This window comes from Chanos chanos, chromosome 12 (genome assembly GCF_902362185.1).
Source record: "Chanos chanos chromosome 12, fChaCha1.1, whole genome shotgun sequence".
NCBI classification, from domain to species: Eukaryota; Metazoa; Chordata; class Actinopteri; order Gonorynchiformes; family Chanidae; genus Chanos; species Chanos chanos.
The window spans coordinates 3450144-3467821 of record NC_044506.1 but is presented as its reverse complement, the minus strand read 5'-3'; the positions used below and the strand labels follow the sequence as shown (position 1 = coordinate 3467821).

Here is a 17678-nt window from a genome sequence, read left to right as displayed (position 1 = left end):
TGTTCATGAACATTATAGTAGCTGTTGTTACCAGCATATGGAGTCTCTAAGATGCCATTAGTTTACATTTTGATTTTGATTCCATTTTCTCGTTATAACACGTTATTTTTCTTTGGGTTCACGAGACCTCAAATTAATTATGTCGCTGTCACCGGAAACTAGTTGTTTTTTTGGAGATCTTGAATTAAGCATGTAGGTATCTTGACAAAATTAAGTTTTCTTCTTTTTTTTGGTGATAATGGCATAAAAGAGTCGAAATCTCTAAAACACAAAGAAAAATAATATGTTATCTTGAGAAAACGCAATCTAAATTAAAAGTAAAAATAAGGTTTCTTAGGGCTTCCATAGTTACCAGTGACGATGGTTACGTCTACTTGTTTTTCTGAGTGTCCCAGAGCAATAGCATGTGATCTGTCTATGGCAAGTCTAGAGGACTAAAATACAATGGCAAAAGGCGAATTGAACCTGGAGCGCTTTGTGTTCACAGTGCACATGTTAAGCAAACTGCAACATGGACTTCAATCGAACCAGACATTCGACTCATTTCAGGGGTGTCTGAGGTCGTTTGGAGTGTTGACATATGCACAGAAAATGCTGACTAATCACTCTGAGTTTGTTTTGAGGGCTGAGAGGGACCAAGTGTGAAAACACCCTTAGTTAGTGAATCAGAAGTTCCACCTGTGTTTGGTCAATGTAGTTTTGTTCTTTTCAGTATAAATACTCCTAGTGTTCCCTTTTCTGGTAGTGTCTGAATGCGTTGTCAATGTGTTGTGTTAACAAGAACTTTGAATCCTGAAACCTGTAAGTTCCCCAGAAGTCTTTTGCTTTGTCCTGATTATTTCTAATACAGTCTAATCTAATCTGCTGATGTGTCCAGAGCTTCCTTCAGTCTGTGACAATCACTGAATGCATGCACATCTTTCAAGGAATAAAATAATCAGTGTTGTGCTGTAAATTTTTTAATTTCATCTCGTGTAGTGTAGTCCACTGGACTACTCACTCATCAAATCTATGGACAGTTTATTGTCACGGTTTAGGATTAATAGTATCACTCTTCACAAGAGACAAACATAACATGTGATGTGTTAAACAGATAATGCTGCACAATTCAGCTGAAAAGCACAGACAGATTTGATCCTGTTGTCTAAGTTTCTGTTTCTTTACCTGTGGAAATGGCAGAAAGAATCTGAGAGACAATGGTGATTCCTCACTCAGTGAACCTGACTTTCCATTTGGGCTGTTTGAAGAACAGTGACATGTCTTTCCATTTGGGCTGTTTGAAGAACAGTGATGTGTCTTGACTGATGTTTGGATGCCTCACTGATCTGATTTGTAGGGTAGCAGTTGGAGGTGGATCAGAGACTCCAATATTTATAATAATAGATGGGATTGTAGAGTAAACTGATTATAAAATTTAATAAAGTATTCATTACTGTTCAGAGAGATCCACCAGCGAAGAGAAGCAGGCATATGTTGTTGTAAATACTGCACAAGGCTGGTCTCCATGGACACCAACCAAGGAGACTCCACTTCCCCAAAACATATATGCAAATGCTCACCTAGCCTTTGCAAAAGCTCACCTCAACAAAGAAGAAAGCTTTTGGTCATCCATCCACATAACTGAGGACCAAAAGGTTTCTTCTTTTCTTTGATTGAGATCTGGAGCCCTCCTTGGTTGGCAGCCATGGAGAGCAGCCTTGTACAGTGTCTGCTGGAATGTCTGCCTTGAGATGTTGGTACCAGAATTGCTCAGATTCATCAGGATGGTCTTGGTGGAGATCACTGGATTCTTCTTGGCCTCTCACACTGCCATTCTTGCCAGCGCAGGGGTCACTTTGGGTTCATTTAATTTATCAAGAGGGGTAAAATTGTCTCTGTTCAGTTTTTAGACCTCTGTATCAAAAGAGGCAAGAGCAGCCCCTATTTCTCTTTACTGGAACATTCCAGACTTACTGGGTTTTTTTGCTGTTGTTGTTGTTTTCTTTCAATTTTGGTCTCCTCTAGTTAAATGGGATTTTTTCCCACTTAACCAGCAAAAGGTAGTATGAAGTAGAGTCAAAAAGGTTAAAGCGTTTATTGTTTCATGTACAGTTAAAACAATGACATAAAAAATCACACATGTGTAGAACCGATCGGGCAGTGTCCTAAAAGAGATTCAGTTCTGAGCATGCACGGACTTTGGTGCATGTGCAGAACGGATCGTGCTTCCAGGTACGGACTTACACAGGATAGCGGAAAAGCTTCAAACTGATCAAACCCTTCCTGGTGTTTCAGTGATGTATGAAGATTCGGACGTCATCAGCCACGTGGTTATGGTAATTTGATACAAGTGTGGACACAGTGTTTCAAACCAGTACGCTTCATGAATCTTTAGAGCTTTGGTATCGAACGTCCCATCACTATTTCTTATATTTCCCCTTGGTGTGCATACATGTAAAGTAAGTGACTCCATAATCTATACAGTTAAATAATATGCATAGTGGTCTCACAGTATTTTCTGTGTAGTTTGGTTGCCTCGCAAACATTGTTTAAAGTTAAGCTTGTTTGTCACATTCTCTCGTAGCTGTTCTTTCTAACTGTCCCAGGCCCAAGCCATGTCAGCTAATACTAAAAATGATGATAACAATCATTGGGCCGTAAGCCACTAGTTAATGTTTTATTGGAGTCGTGACATTACGGTGGTATCTTCATACCTCATTCTCACTTAATATGATAAATAATCAATTATTAGTTCTTTGGCATGTGAGGTAGTTGGTCCAGGCAACTAAATACTTGTCTATACATCTGTACACCCGATAACGCGTGCATGTCATTATGTTACATGCAGGGTGTTGAATCCTGTAAATAATATAATCTAAGTCCACATTTCAGAACATTGACCTACATTGCTGTTACTTTGTTCTTGTGTGTACTGAAAAGCTTATTCTTCTTGTATTATTATAATTATCTGTTCTTGCTACTTGTATTATGATGCTACATGATGTTAGACAGCTAACTTGTGGCCAAATTGAGTAGTAACACTACTGTATAGTTGTACAGTCTTTTTGTATAGATGCTTAACCAACGCCAGTTCACCAAGTTTACTGTTGTCTGTGTGTATTATTTTATAGGAAACCACACCCTAATAGTTACATTTGTTCATTGGAGTACAGTTCTCCACAGTTTGAGAGTTGTGTGGTAGAGGCAAACCCTCAATTAAAGGATCAACCTGACCCTTGGACTCATGAGTCTAACAGATCACCTGTAGTGGCCTAGTTCTCTCAGAGCCGGCACATAAGTTTCAATTGGAGTAGCCGCAGTCAGCCATTCCTTCAGTTCACAGAACGTTCACATGACTTTAGTTCTCTATGTGACTCTATTAGTATGGAAATGAAAGTGAAGAATTATGTGCTGTGTGTTAATGAATGGACATCCAGTAGGACTAGTATTTCACATGGGCTTGTGCAGGGCCCTGTTCTCCAGTCTCTGGTTTATCTTGTCTACATTCATGATGGAGGTGATACATCTCCAACCATGTTCCCTGTTCTCTTTGCTGATGATGCTGATGTGCTATTGTCACAGAAGAAATCTACTGAATTAATTAATGGAAAATTCATTCACATCAAACTGTTACATCTCTAACCATTTGTAATCATTTCATAAAATACATAATGTGTCTTGATAGTTTGTTAAAGGCAGAATGAATGTTGTAATGTTCTGGTAAAAAGTCTTGTCTGTAGAGTGTAAAGGATTCAGCTTTCTGTGATACAGCAATGTTTCCAGCTAGTTTAGAGAAACAATTCATCATAGAAATTGAATGATGAATGTTGAAGGTTTAGGGATTCCCCGGTGAAAAATGAGGAGTTAACCTTTAACATCAGTTGGCAGATGTAATTATTGTTAAATACTTGAAAAGAGATGAAATCGTTAACTACTCTACCTAATCCTAAACCCTCATTACTATCAGTATTGAAGATCAGAGTAAATTTTCAGAGTGACTCGTCCTGACAAACTGTACCCTGAGTGTGTGGGTGTATGATTGGGTCATGTCATGTCAGTCAAAACATTCAGGGGGAATAATTCTAACAACCATGAGACAAAATTAAGATACTTCTAGTGAGTTGAAATCCTAATGTGTGTGTGTGTGTGTGAGTGTGTGTTTGTGTGTGTGTGTGTGTGTGTGTGTGTTTGATCTCCTGATTGATCTATGCCATTGTCCCTTCTCCGCAGGGCAGTGATCTAATCAATATTCATTACTCTATCAATTTTCCATCATATGTATTCGTAAATATGGAATGATAATAGTGAGTGTCGAGTTAGTGTTGTGTGTAATTCCTCTCCTCCACAGAATGTGTCATTGTGCTGTATCACATCCTCCCCCTCAGCACCTGCAGTAGGTCCCAGCTGCAGCAGTGCAGTCTCTGTGCAGTCTGACTGAGGGAGGTTTTTGTACAGCTCTATATCACTGTGTGAACAGAGCTTTACCACTGATCTCATGGAAACTCTGACAGTAATAATCTCCTGCATCTTCAGTCTGGACTCCTGTGATGGTCAGAATGAAATAAGTCCCAGATCCACTGCCACTGAAACGATTTGGAATTCCAGACTGTAACTTATTGGCCCATCTAATGAGGAGTTTAGGAGCCTGTCCAGGTTTCTGTTGGTACCAGGATAAGTAATCATCACCATCATTGTACACAGCAGAACTGGTTTTACAGTTCTGAAAAAGAAAAAGCATGAAAGCATAAAAAAAAAGAAAAGGCATGAGTTTAAATGTTTGTTTCTTTGATTTTAGAGTCCAGTGGACAGGTGACTGTGACTCAGACTCCTGAAGTGAAATCTGCTCTTCTAGGAGACACGGTCACTATTGACTGTAAGACCAGTCCTGCAGTGTACCGTGATGGTGCTGGTGATCATTATTTATTCTGGTACCAACAGAAACCTGGACAGGCTCCTAAACTCCTGATTAACTTGGCCAATAAGTTAGAGTCAGGAATTCCAGATCGTTTCAGTGGCAGTGGATCTGGGACTGACTTCACTCTGACCATCAGAGGAGTCCAGACTGAAGATGCAGGAGATTATTACTGTCAGAGTGTACATGTTATCAGTGGTAAAGCTCTGTTCACACAGTGATATAGAGCCGTACAAAATTGTGCTACCAATGCAAATTCTCCTCTTGTTATGGAAATGATCTTCCTGGGCATGTTGGAATATTGTAATTAAAGAGTATTGTGAACACAGTAGTGTAGCGTTAATGTGCTGGATAAAGAAGTGATTTAAACACCCTGTAAGAGAATAAATAGAGGAGTGATGTTTACACAGGTTTACTCATTTGAAGTTAGTATTCATGTCCTGATAAAACCATTTCTCACACTCTTCATATTTTGTAACGTCTCCAATACTGCACTACTGGAGGAGACAGATCTCTGTCTGTATAATTATTAATGGAAGAAATGCATCCACACATGATATCTCATACAGATCACCAACTAGACGACCCTAATCTAGGGCCTATTTAAGTGAAGCTATACACTGTCTTTAATAGAGGAAATATTCAATTCAACTGTGTTTCTATAGGCTTTGTAGCATATTCCACAAGTTTTTTTTTTTATTCTACAGGTTCTACAAGCAAGTCAGTGCATTCAGTAAGTTGTTTCAGAGTCATTAGACTCTGTAAATGCATTGTGGAAACAATACAACAATGCATTGACATTAAAAAGAAAACGTGCTTTTGAATACTTAAGCATTTTTAAAAGCGAGTACTCCAGTACTTTAACTCAAGTTAAAATTCAACTGAACAACTTTTACTTGTTTACTTGTAGAGTACTATTTAACCAGGAGTATCTATACTATGACTCAAGTAATAGGGGTTGTGTACTTTGTCCACCTCAAACTGTAAGAAATGCACATTTTCCCACTCAGTGAGCAAAGTGAGCGTATCTGACACTGAGTGAGTTGTCCCAGTGTTCCCAGCAGTAGAATGAGTGACACTCATCGATCAATACTGGAGTTCTTCAAGTGAGGCAACATGAACAATTTATGTGCAGCTCAGGTCAATCTCAGTAAACTAGACCACGTTGCTACAGTTCGGCTTGGTCCATGACTTGTATAGTGTTAAAGACTCTGTTAAATATGTAGTGTTATAAACAGAGTTTCAAATGTGTAGTTATATATAGACAGTTAAATGTGTAAAGATATAGACAGAGAGTGAATTATGTAGAGTCACAGCATGTGCTACCAATGCAAATTCTCCTCTCTCTATGGAAATGATCTTCCTGGGTAATGTCAACACAGTAATCACTGTATGATCAACTAAAGTAAAAAATCAGTGTAAACAGAATTTTTGTTGGTTATCTCTCATCATTATAAAGTGTGTTTAACAATCTATAATCAGACCTTTATTCAGCTCTGATCAGAAATGTGTTCTGAGAGATTCTTTATCTTTTTAGAAATCTCTTCTCTGAGCTCTCTTAAATGATAGATGAATTAAGACAAAGAGAGAGAGAGACAGGTAGAGAGACAGGACTGAGGAGGAGAATAGAGGAGATGAGGTCATAACATCTCTGTCATCACCATGATGAGGTCACAAGTCCAATAATCATATCAGAGCTTCACCGATGTCAGGGGTTGCAGGTAACTCAGTGCTCAGATATGTGGAGGGTTTTTCATTTTTTCCATATTCATTCAGATTTGATAAATATTTCTTTATGTATTTGATATTCTGTGATGAAAATATGTTTTTTAAAACTATTCCACACTGCACAGACAAGATAACCTATAATACAACAATGAATGTTATCAGCAAGGTTTGAGTTAATATCTAAAATATCTTAAATATTCACAGGAGAGACAGTTAGAGAATCTAAAAGCATGCATTGTTATCAGTGCATCAGATAAACTAGATGCTTTAACTCAGAGAGCTGCACTTCCACCAGAAACTCATTGTCAGGGTTCCTGCATGAACTATTTCCCCTGTTGTGCCCCTGCTGGCCATGTTGGAGTTAGCTGTCATTTGTTTTTGGTTTTGTCATGTGCTTTTGTTTATTTTGGTTTTCCATGTGCCCTGGCCCCGCCCCTCACTTGTCATTGTGCTCACCTGTGTCTCGTTGAAGTTGTAATTAGTCTGTCTATTTAAACCCTGCCTGTTTTACCCTTTGTTTGTCAGTTCGTACCGCTTTCCACAGTGTGTCGTGCCAGCCTTTTGTTATCCTGATTGTCTTCTGTTCTTGACCTCTGCCTGTTTTTTGACTTTGTTTGCCTGTTGGATTTTGCCTCTTCTGCCTGCCTGCCTTGCCCTGCACCTGGTTTTGAATCTTTTGCCTGTCTCTGGAATTTGCCTTTGCCTTCCGTTTTTGGATTGTTCACTTGCCTCTGACTGCTCTATGGTATGACCCCTGCTTGTTTTTTGGATTCCGATTTCGGTCAAGTGTATTGAAAGACTTTTGCCTGGCAAAATAAACATCTCATTAATTTCAGTGAGTCTGCAACTGAGTCCCCTGTTTTCCCTGACAACACGAACTGACACTAATGGATCCAGCAGACCCCAGCCAGCTTCGAGAGGTTCTCGCTCGACAGGGTGAAATGTTGGGAAGACATGAGGGCCATTTTGCCAGCATAAACCAATCAATGGAGGCCTTCTCTGCCACTCTGACCAGCATGACTTCCCAGTTGCAACAGATCCAGCTGGCACTGAAACCTAGCCATGCACCACCAGTAACGTCATCCGCACCCCAGCAAACCACCCAGCAAACCCCTCCAGCTCAGCCGGCCCGAGAGCCCCGCCTGCCACCACCTGAATCATACAACTGCAAACCAGGAACCTGCAGGTCCTTCCTCTCGCAGTGCTCTCTGGTTTTCGAACTCCAGCCCACTACCTTTCCCACTGATCGAGCCCGGATTGCATATATCATCACTTTACTGTCTGGCCGAGCAAGAGAGTGGGGAACGGCAGTGTGGGAGACTCAGGCTCCATTCTGTAACAGCTACCAGGCATTTTGTGATGAGATGAGGCGGGTCTTTGACCGTTCCCAGCATAGGAGAGAGGCCGCCAGAGAGTTGCTGAGAGTCCGGCAGGGAGTCCGCTCAGTTTCAGATTATGCTATCCAGTTCCGCACTCTTGCCACCACGACCAACTGGAATACAGAGGCCCAATACGATGCCTTCCTGAACGGTCTGTCCGAGGCCATTAAGGATGAGCTAGCCACCCGGGAGCTACCAACTGGCTTTCAGGATCTAATAGATTTGGCCATACGAATCGACAACCGCATGAGGCAACGCCGTCAGGAATGGAGTACTGAAGGAGCACGGGGTACCTCCAGGAGTCATGTGTTCACTCGCCAGCCTGAGTCAGGGTCGTCTTCACCAAGTCATCTGTCACCATCAACTGTCCCTCCAGAGCCCATGCAGGTCGACCGCACCCGTCTGTCCGTCTCAGAGAGGCGAAGGAGGATCAGCAGCAACTCCTGCCTATACTGTGGTCAGCCTGGCCACTTTGTGTCCACCTGTCCGGTAAAAGCCAACGCTCACCCGTGAACAGGGGATTACAGGTGAGCAATACTCCTCTTTCCCGATCCCCTACCACACGTACTCTGTTCCCAGCTTACCTTGTCACTGACAGCCATAGACACATTATTTCAGTGCTCATCGACTCTGGGGCGGAGGGGAACTTTATGAACGCAGGCCTGGCCGCCCGACTCGGAATCCCTGCCACTCCACTGCAGTCCCCAGTGGAGGCCAATGCACTAACGGGAGTAAGGCTTGCTCGGATCACTCACACAACAGCTCCGGTGAGACTTCTCATTTCTGGAAATCACTGGGAGAATATTGTATTTCATTTGATTGATTCACCTCAGGCATCTGTTGTTCTAGGCCATCCCTGGCTAGCTCAGCACAATCCCCACATTGACTGGTCCCGTAATAAGGTTCTAGAATGGAGCTCCTTCTGTTCAAATCACTGCCTCCGTGCTGCTCAGGCTCCTTCAACCCCCGTTCCCTCATCTCCAGAGGAGCCTCCTGACCTGTCCTCAGTTCCTCCTGAATATCGGGATCTCAGCATGGTGTTTAGTAAAGCACGAGCCACTTCTCTGCCACCTCACCGTCCATATGATTGTGTCATAGAGCTGCTTTCAGGGACTTCACCACCCAGAGGTCGTTTGTACTCCCTGTCACCACCAGAGACAGAAGCCATGAACAGGTACATACAGGACTCTCTAGCAGCTGGCATAATTCGCCCTTCCTCTTCCCCAGCGGGAGCGGGGTTCTTCTTTGTGGCCAAGAAGGATGGGACTCTTCGTCCCTGTATTGATTACAGGGGCCTCAATGAGATCACTGTAAAGAACCGCTACCCGCTTCCCCTAATGTCGTCTGCTCTTGAACTGCTGCAAGGTGCCACAGTTTTCTCCAAACTTGATCTCCGCAACGCCTACCATTTGGTCCGCATAAAGGAGGGAGATGAGTGGAAGACTGCCTTCAATACCCCATCAGGCCACTATGAGTATTTGGTTATGCCATTTGGTCTCACTAATGCCCCTGCCGTCTTCCAATCCTTTGTTAATGACATCCTTAGAGATATGCTAAATCTGTTTGTCTTTGTCTACCTGGATGACATCTTAATATTTTCCAGATCACTCCCTGAACACATCCAACATGTCCGACGGGTGCTCCAGCGTCTCTTGGAGAATCAGTTATTTGTGAAGGCAGAGAAGTGCGAATTCCACAAGAGCACCATCTCGTTCCTGGGCTATGTGATCACGGCAGGAGGGATTCAAATGGATCAGCAAAAGATAAAGGCGGTGGAGAATTGGCCCCAGCCCACTTCCCGTCGCGACTTGCAACGGTTCTTAGGGTTTGCCAATTTTTATCGCCGCTTCATTCGCAATTTCAGTACCCTGGCAGCCCCCCTCACCTCCCTGACTTCATCCAAACTGAGATTTTGTTGGAACCCAGCTGCCGAGAGGGCATTCTCTGAGTTGAAGAGGCGGTTCACCTCGGCTCCCATCCTCATCCAGCCTGATCCTGCCCGCCAATTCATTGTTGAGACTGACGCATCTGACGTGGGAGTGGGTGCCGTTTTGTCTCAGTTTTCTGCTGTTGACGGAAAACTACACCCTTGTGCCTTCTACTCCCACAGATTAACCCCCACGGAGAGTAATTATGACATCGGAGACCGGGAGTTACTGGCTGTCAAACTTGCTCTGGAGGAATGGAGGCACTGGCTCGAGGGGACGAGTTCTCCTTTCTTGGTTTGGACAGATCATAAGAACCTTGAATATATCAGGTCTGCAAGACGTCTCAATTCCCGTCAGGCCCGCTGGTCTCTCTTTTTTGCTCGCTTTAACTTTACCCTGTCTTATCGCCCTGGTTCCAAGAACTGCAAACCTGATGCCCTCTCCTGTCAGTTTCAGGCATCTGAGGAGACCCCGGAGGTCACTACAATTCTCCCCGAGCGATGTCTGGTCGCAGCTGCTCGATGGGATATCGAGTCGGTGGTCCGATCTGCACAGCAGGGTGAGTCTGGACCCAGCTCTTGTCCTCCTAACCTCCTGTATGTTCCTCAATCTGTCCGCTCCCAGGTTCTCCAGTTGGGACACTCCTCAAGGCTCTCCTGTCATCCTGGGATCCGACGTACGGCTGCCTTCATCACTCGGATGTTCTGGTGGCCTTCCATTAGGGACGATGTTCATAGTTTTGTCTCAGCCTGCCCAGTCTGCGCCCAAAACAAGTCCTCCAACCGACCCCCTTCAGGCCTACTACAGCCTCTGACAGTTCCCAAGAGACCCTGGTCCCACATAGCACTGGACTTTGTGACTGGATTGCCTCAATGTAATGGTAACACCACCATATTAACTATCGTGGACCGTTTTTCAAAATCTGTGCATCTGGTCCCTCTTCCCAAGCTACCCTCTGCTAAGGAGACTGCCCTCCTCCTCATTCATCATGTTTTCAGGCTTCATGGTTTACCCACGGAAGTAGTGTCAGACAGAGGACCACAGTTCACCTCTCACTTCTGGAAGGCTTTTTGTAAGTTGCTTGGAGCAAAGGTTAATCTCTCCTCTGGTTTTCACCCACAGACTAATGGCCAGACTGAACGGGCCAACCAACAACTGGAAGTGATGCTCCGCTGCCTGTCCTCCCAAGAACCGTCCTCCTGGAGCCAACAACTTCCCTTGGTTGAATATGCTATTAACTCCCTACCCTCTTCCTCCTCTGGTCTGTCCCCTTTTCAGTGTTGCCTGGGCTATCAGCCCCCCCTGTTCCCTGCCCAGGAGGAGGAGGTCGGAGTCCCTTCAGCACAAGCATTCATCCGGAGATGTCTACGGACCTGGAAGCGTGCTCGGAGGGCCCTGCTTCGTTCCACAGCCAGGATAAAACTACATGCTGATCGTCATCGCCGCACGGCTCCTCGCTATCGTCAAGGTCAGCGCGTGTGGCTTTCCGCCCGCGACATTCCCCTGAGGGTGGATTCCCGCAAGTTGGCCCCTCGTTTCATTGGTCCCTTCCCCATCGCCAAGGTGATCAGTCCTGTCGCTGTGAGGCTGAGACTCCCCTCCACTCTCCGTCGTATCCACCCTACATTTCATGTCTCACAAGTTAAGCCCTTCATCCGCAGCCCCCTCTGCCCTGCTCCCAAGCCCCCTCCTCCCCCCCGCCTCATTGATGGCTCAGAGGCCTTCACGGTGCGCCGTTTATTGGATGTGCGGCGCCGGGGTCGCGGACTTCAATACCTCGTTGACTGGGAGGGCTATGGTCCTGAAGAGAGGTGTTGGGTCCCAGGTCGGGACATCCTTGACCCCACACTCATCCAGGAATTCCACCGTCTCCATCCCACACCACCCGTTGGGACGCCAGGAGGCGCCCGTAGGAGGGGGGGTACTGTCAGGGTTCCTGCATGAACTATTTCCCCTGTTGTGCCCCTGCTGGCCATGTTGGAGTTAGCTGTCATTTGTTTTTGGTTTTGTCATGTGCTTTTGTTTATTTTGGTTTTCCATGTGCCCTGGCCCCGCCCCTCACTTGTCATTGTGCTCACCTGTGTCTCGTTGAAGTTGTAATTAGTCTGTCTATTTAAACCCTGCCTGTTCTACCCTTTGTTTGTCAGTTCGTACCGCTTTCCACAGTGTGTCGTGCCAGCCTTTTGTTATCCTGATTGTCTTCTGTTCTTGACCTCTGCCTGTTTTTTGACTTTGTTTGCCTGTTGGATTTTGCCTCTTCTGCCTGCCTGCCTTGCCCTGCACCTGGTTTTGAATCTTTTGCCTGTCTCTGGAATTTGCCTTTGCCTTCCGTTTTTGGATTGTTCACTTGCCTCTGACTGCTCTATGGTATGACCCCTGCTTGTTTTTTGGATTCCGATTTCGGTCAAGTGTATTGAAAGACTTTTGCCTGGCAAAATAAACATCTCATTAATTTCAGTGAGTCTGCAACTGAGTCCCCTGTTTTCCCTGACACTCATTTCATGAGGAGATGAGATTATACCTGCTATAACAGAACACATAATAATGACAATTCTCAGTCAGTAATGTGCAGCTGGTCTCTTTCACTCAGACACATTCATATAAAGTTTATCAGTAAATCACCTCCCTTCCTCACACTGATCAGAGGCCTGAGGAGCTCCAGTCATGATCAGTCTCTCCACATCTTCTAGAAGAAACTCAGACACTCTCATTTAATACAATCCACCAGAGAATCTTCAGAACTCTTAAATCTTCTGGTGTTTGCTTTAATTGATTTGCCCTTTGACCTTTATTAGAAACCAAAGGCTTCCCTTTCACTGCTGGCACTGCACCATCCACAGGACTGATGTGAAATAGCATAGCATAAGCTTGAATCCCAGAGAAATGGATATTATGCTGTTTCAGAGGCTGTCTGAAATGCAGTGTGTGTGTGTGTGTGTGTGTGTGTGTGTAATAGTACAGAGATAAATGTCATGAGCTCGCATTACTGCTCATGACTGTTTAGATCATCTGTTATGACATGAATAGGACAGTGTCGTGTCATCTTTATGACAGATGATTTAAGTAAACTTTTATCATCTTTTACTCACTTTTCAGCTGAGACAACCATGACTGCCAAAACTACAGTCAAAACAACAGCTAATACAGCATGTACAGCACCCATAACAACAGCAAATACAACAGGAAATACAGCAGCCCGTCTAACAAAGGAACCAGACACGACTCATGTAAAAGGTGACTGTCTACACAGCTGTTCACATCCATAACTGCCAGCAAAGTTATAAAATACTCTCAGAACATGAATACATTTCACAAACAGACATTCAGCGGCTTCTCAGGATCAGCTGTTTTCTTTCTTTAAATTTTAATCATGCGTGTTAATGCATAGACTCCTGATAGTTTAAAGTTTAATCTTGTGTGTTAATGCATACACTCCTGATAGTTTGAAGTTTAATCTTGTGTGTTAATGCATACACTCCTGATAGTTTGAAGTTTAATCCTGTGTGTTAATGCATACACTCCCGATAGTTTAAACTTTAATCCTGTGTGTTAATGCATAGACTCCTGATAGTTTAAAGTTTAATCCTGTGTGTTAATGCATAGACTCCTGATAGTTTAAAGTTTAATCCTGTGTGTTAATGCATAGACTCCTGATAGTTTAAAGTTTAATCCTGTGTGTTAATGCATAGACTCCTGATAGTTTAAAGTTTAATCCTGTGTGTTGATGTATAGACTCCTGATAGTTTAAAGTTTAATCCTGTGTGTTAATGCATAGACTCCTGATAGTTTAAAGTTTAATCCTGTGTGTTAATGCATAGACTCCCTGATGCAGGTTGTAATGCGTTACGTTTCCTCTGTTACACATACTGAAGTAACCTGTGGTCTCTGGTCTCTATCTCTTGTGATGGAGTAGTAGAACCATTCTCTGTTTCGTATTCTATCGTCCCCAAATAAATAACAGCAGAGAGACCATCACACTGGTTGCTTTATGTGATGAAATAAACTCAAAAAGGGTTGTTAGCCACCAGCCCACCCCTTGGTAATGGAACATGGGGGCTCAGAATTCTTAGCTACAACCCTGCACACATCCATACCTTTTTCAAATGAATGTAAAGTTATAGAGAACATCACTGAAAGATGAGGTGTTGCCAGCTTTAGATGAGTTTGTAATGAATGTCTATTGCACTGCTGATATTTCAGTAGTGAGAGCAATGACACACTGTTTTATTAAGCATATGGGATAGAATGGCTGTGCTATTTGAGTCTTTATGTGGAGCCTTGTCTTCATGTTGGTTTGAGATCAACAGTCACCTTGCTGAGTGATTCTTTAAAACAGGGTCAGTACTCACACTCTCAAACACACACACACACACACACACACAGACACACACACACACACAACACACACACACCACACATACGTCCAGAAACACACAAAGATTCAGACTCACAAATGGACAAACAGAAATAAAGTCTAGCACTGTGTGAAGTGTTAAGAGAATAAACAGTGTTGTGACTTTGGCATTGGTTTTAAAAGATGTTAAGAAAATAATGGAAGAAATGCTATTACTATTAATCTGGTTTGGAAGATTTATGAAACCAACCTACGGCAGAATTGCCTTAATTTATGCTATTCATTTATTCATTTGTTTGTTCATTTATATTTATTAGGAATATGACTTAGTACTCGAATGAGCAGATTTTATGGTGCATTTATTGGACAAGCACTGTAAATTTTTATTTTAGGCATAACTAATATTCTGATACATTTGAATGTAACACATTACAGATGTAATGAATCATCATGTGAAGTTACTCATTACTTTAGTACTCATTTTATAAGATTCTTTTTTACTCACACTCAAGTCATTATTTTGATGAGTACGTTTACTTCAACTTGAGTCATAATTATTATAAAGTAACTGTATTTTTACTTAAGTACAGTTTTTGCTTACTCTGTCCACATCTCCTGAGAGTTTCACTGTGATGCATCACACCAAATGATTTTCTTTTTCATGTTTTTGTTCTCACCTGATTCCTGAACTTTCTTCTGCTGCTGAGTTTTGCAGGCACATTTGGTGTTTCTCAGAACTCTTACTGAATTTCATCATCTTATTTCAATCTCACTGCATGGTTTTAGTAAAACTGGGTAACGTCTATGAGTGTTGTTTGTTAAACTGACTCATTTTAATTGTTCATGTTAATATTTTTTACCCTCTCAATTTCTTTATATCTCCTGATGCATGGTTAGAGTGTCACCTCCATGTTGGTATCTAATCTCACTCTTTCATTTACATTCACATTTACATTTATTCCTTTTAGAGACTCTTTTATCCAAAGTGATTTCCAGTAAATATAGATTATAAAACCAAGCAAATAGCCAATGAGGAGCTGATTGTTGCATAAATATCACTGATTAATTCATTATCAGGACAGATAGACATGCCAGTAAGTTATAAGAATATAATAGGGTGAGAAACAAGTCAGAAGTGATGTGTAGTTCAGATCATGAAGGGGTAAGTACTACATTAGAGGATAGAGATGTTGGGGTAGTAGGCAGGGGTTGAGTATAGATGGGTGATTTAGTGAGTGGTTTGTGGAGATAAAGGTTTTATGGAAAAGGTGAGTCTTCAGGTGCTTTTTGAAGCAACTCTAAATCTACATATAATCTGACAGTTTTATGGCAACGCTGTCTATATATAATTTTACTGTTGTTATGGCACCTGCATGTCTGTCTGTGATCTCAAAGTAAAGAGTGTGTGATTGTGCTGTATCACTTCCTCCACCTCAGCACCTGCAGTAGGTCCCAGCTGCAGCAGTGCAGTCTCTGTGCAGTCTGACTGAGGGAGGTTTTTGTACGGCTCTATATCACTGTGTGAACACATCACCGCTATGGTAACTCTGACAGTAATAATCTCCTGCATCTTCAGTCTGGACTCCTCTGATGGTCAGAGTGAAGTCAGTCCCAGATCCAGTGCCACTGAAACGATTTGGAACTCCTGATTGTAATCGATTGGCCAAGGAAATGAGGAGTTTAGGAGCCTGTCCAGGTTTCTGTTGGTACCAGTGCAGCCAGTGACCATAGGCACTGGCATAATACACTGCAGGACTGGTTTTACAGTTAATAGTGACAGTGTCTCCTGGAAGAGCAGATTTCACTTCAGGAGTCTGAGTCACAGTCACCTGTCCTCTGGACTCTAAAATCAAACAAACAAAAATGTTAACACATTAAGCAAATGAATGTGCTCATATTTTCTTTTTTCAGTCTGGTTTCAGTCAGAGGCAGTTTTCAGTTGTATGAAAGAAATGCAAAAATCTTACCATGAAAACACAGAGTCAGTGTCCAGATGAAGATGGTGATGAAAGTCATGATGTCTGTGGGTTAAGTTCGTTGGCCAGGCAGCTCTCAGTCATCAAGTGTTAAACTCACAGGGCTATAAACACTCCCAGAGCACTGAAGCATGTGCTGCCAATGCAAATTCTCCTCTCTCTATGGAAATGATCTTCCTGGGTAATGTCAGTACAGTAATCACTATATGATCAACTAAAGTAAAACATCAGTATGAACAGAATTTTTGTTGGTTATCTCTCATCATTATAAAGTGTGTTTAACAATCTATAATCAGACCTTTATTCAGCTCTGATCAGAAATGTGTGCTGAGAGATTCTTTATCTTTTCATATATCTCTTCTCTGAACTCTTTTGAATCAAAACAGAGAGAGAGAGAGAGAGAGAGAGAGAGAGAGAGAGAGAGAGAGAGAGAGAGAGAGAGAGAGACAAATAGAGAGACAAGTAGAGAGATAGGACTGTGGGGGAAGAGAGAGGAGATGAGGTCATAGCATGTCATTATCACCATGATGAGGTCACAGGTCAAATGATCACATCACTGATTCACTGAGGTCAGAGCTGACAGGTCACACAATGCTCAGACATGTGTAGAATTTTTCATTTTTCAGTGTGTGTGGCAGGTTGAAGCCGAACAGTGATTCGAGTTGCCCAAAAAGCACCAAATAAATAAATAAATAAATGGCTCCACTGCAAATAGCACGTAAGTGCAAGATGTTTTATTTACAGTGCACAAAAAAAAACGGTCCCAACCAAAGTGAGGAAAAGTGAAAAAAAGTCCAAAATGGCAATTATGTACAGTGAATATATATATATATATATATATATATATATATATATATATATATATATATATATATATATATATTCACTGTACACTGTATATGTGTGTATGTATATGCGTGCGTGCGTGCGTGCGTGCGTGCGTGCGTGCGTGTGTGTGTGTGTATATATACAAAATTTACAAAAACAAAACAAACAAACAAACAAAAATATATAGACAACCAAATAAATAAATAAACAAACAAACAAATCGCTACTTTCAATTTCTCAAATCAAATTCAGTTCAGTTCAATTCACCACACCACACCACACCACACCACACCACACCACACCACACCACACCACACCACACCACACCACACCACAGCTACACTCTGTTACTCTCCTGACTCCCTCAACATACAATAATGGAAAACCCCCTTTTGTACTGTAAGCCCCTCCCATCAGAACATACCAGCTTCCTTCTGCTGACTTAAAATAATATGCCAATTACTTATCCACTCCAGTACATATACACAATCACAAACATAAATTCACACTCCACAGTAATGTTTTAACTTTTACCTTTTCTGGCTAGTAACAGCCGATCGTTATCATTTTAACGTAAAAACCCTTTTCCATGGC

The 17678-nt window shown here is 42.5% G+C and overlaps 1 gene segment (V, D, J or C); it reads left to right on the top strand.

Annotated features, from left to right (window-relative positions):
- The window catches only part of LOC115825274 (Ig kappa chain V-III region MOPC 63-like), an 81768-nt gene that overhangs the window by 39027 nt on the left and 25063 nt on the right, over nucleotides 1-17678 (top strand). Inside the window, 1 exon segment of the V gene segment in view lies at nucleotides 4775-5086. Within this exon segment, the coding sequence occupies nucleotides 4775-5086 (312 nt within the window).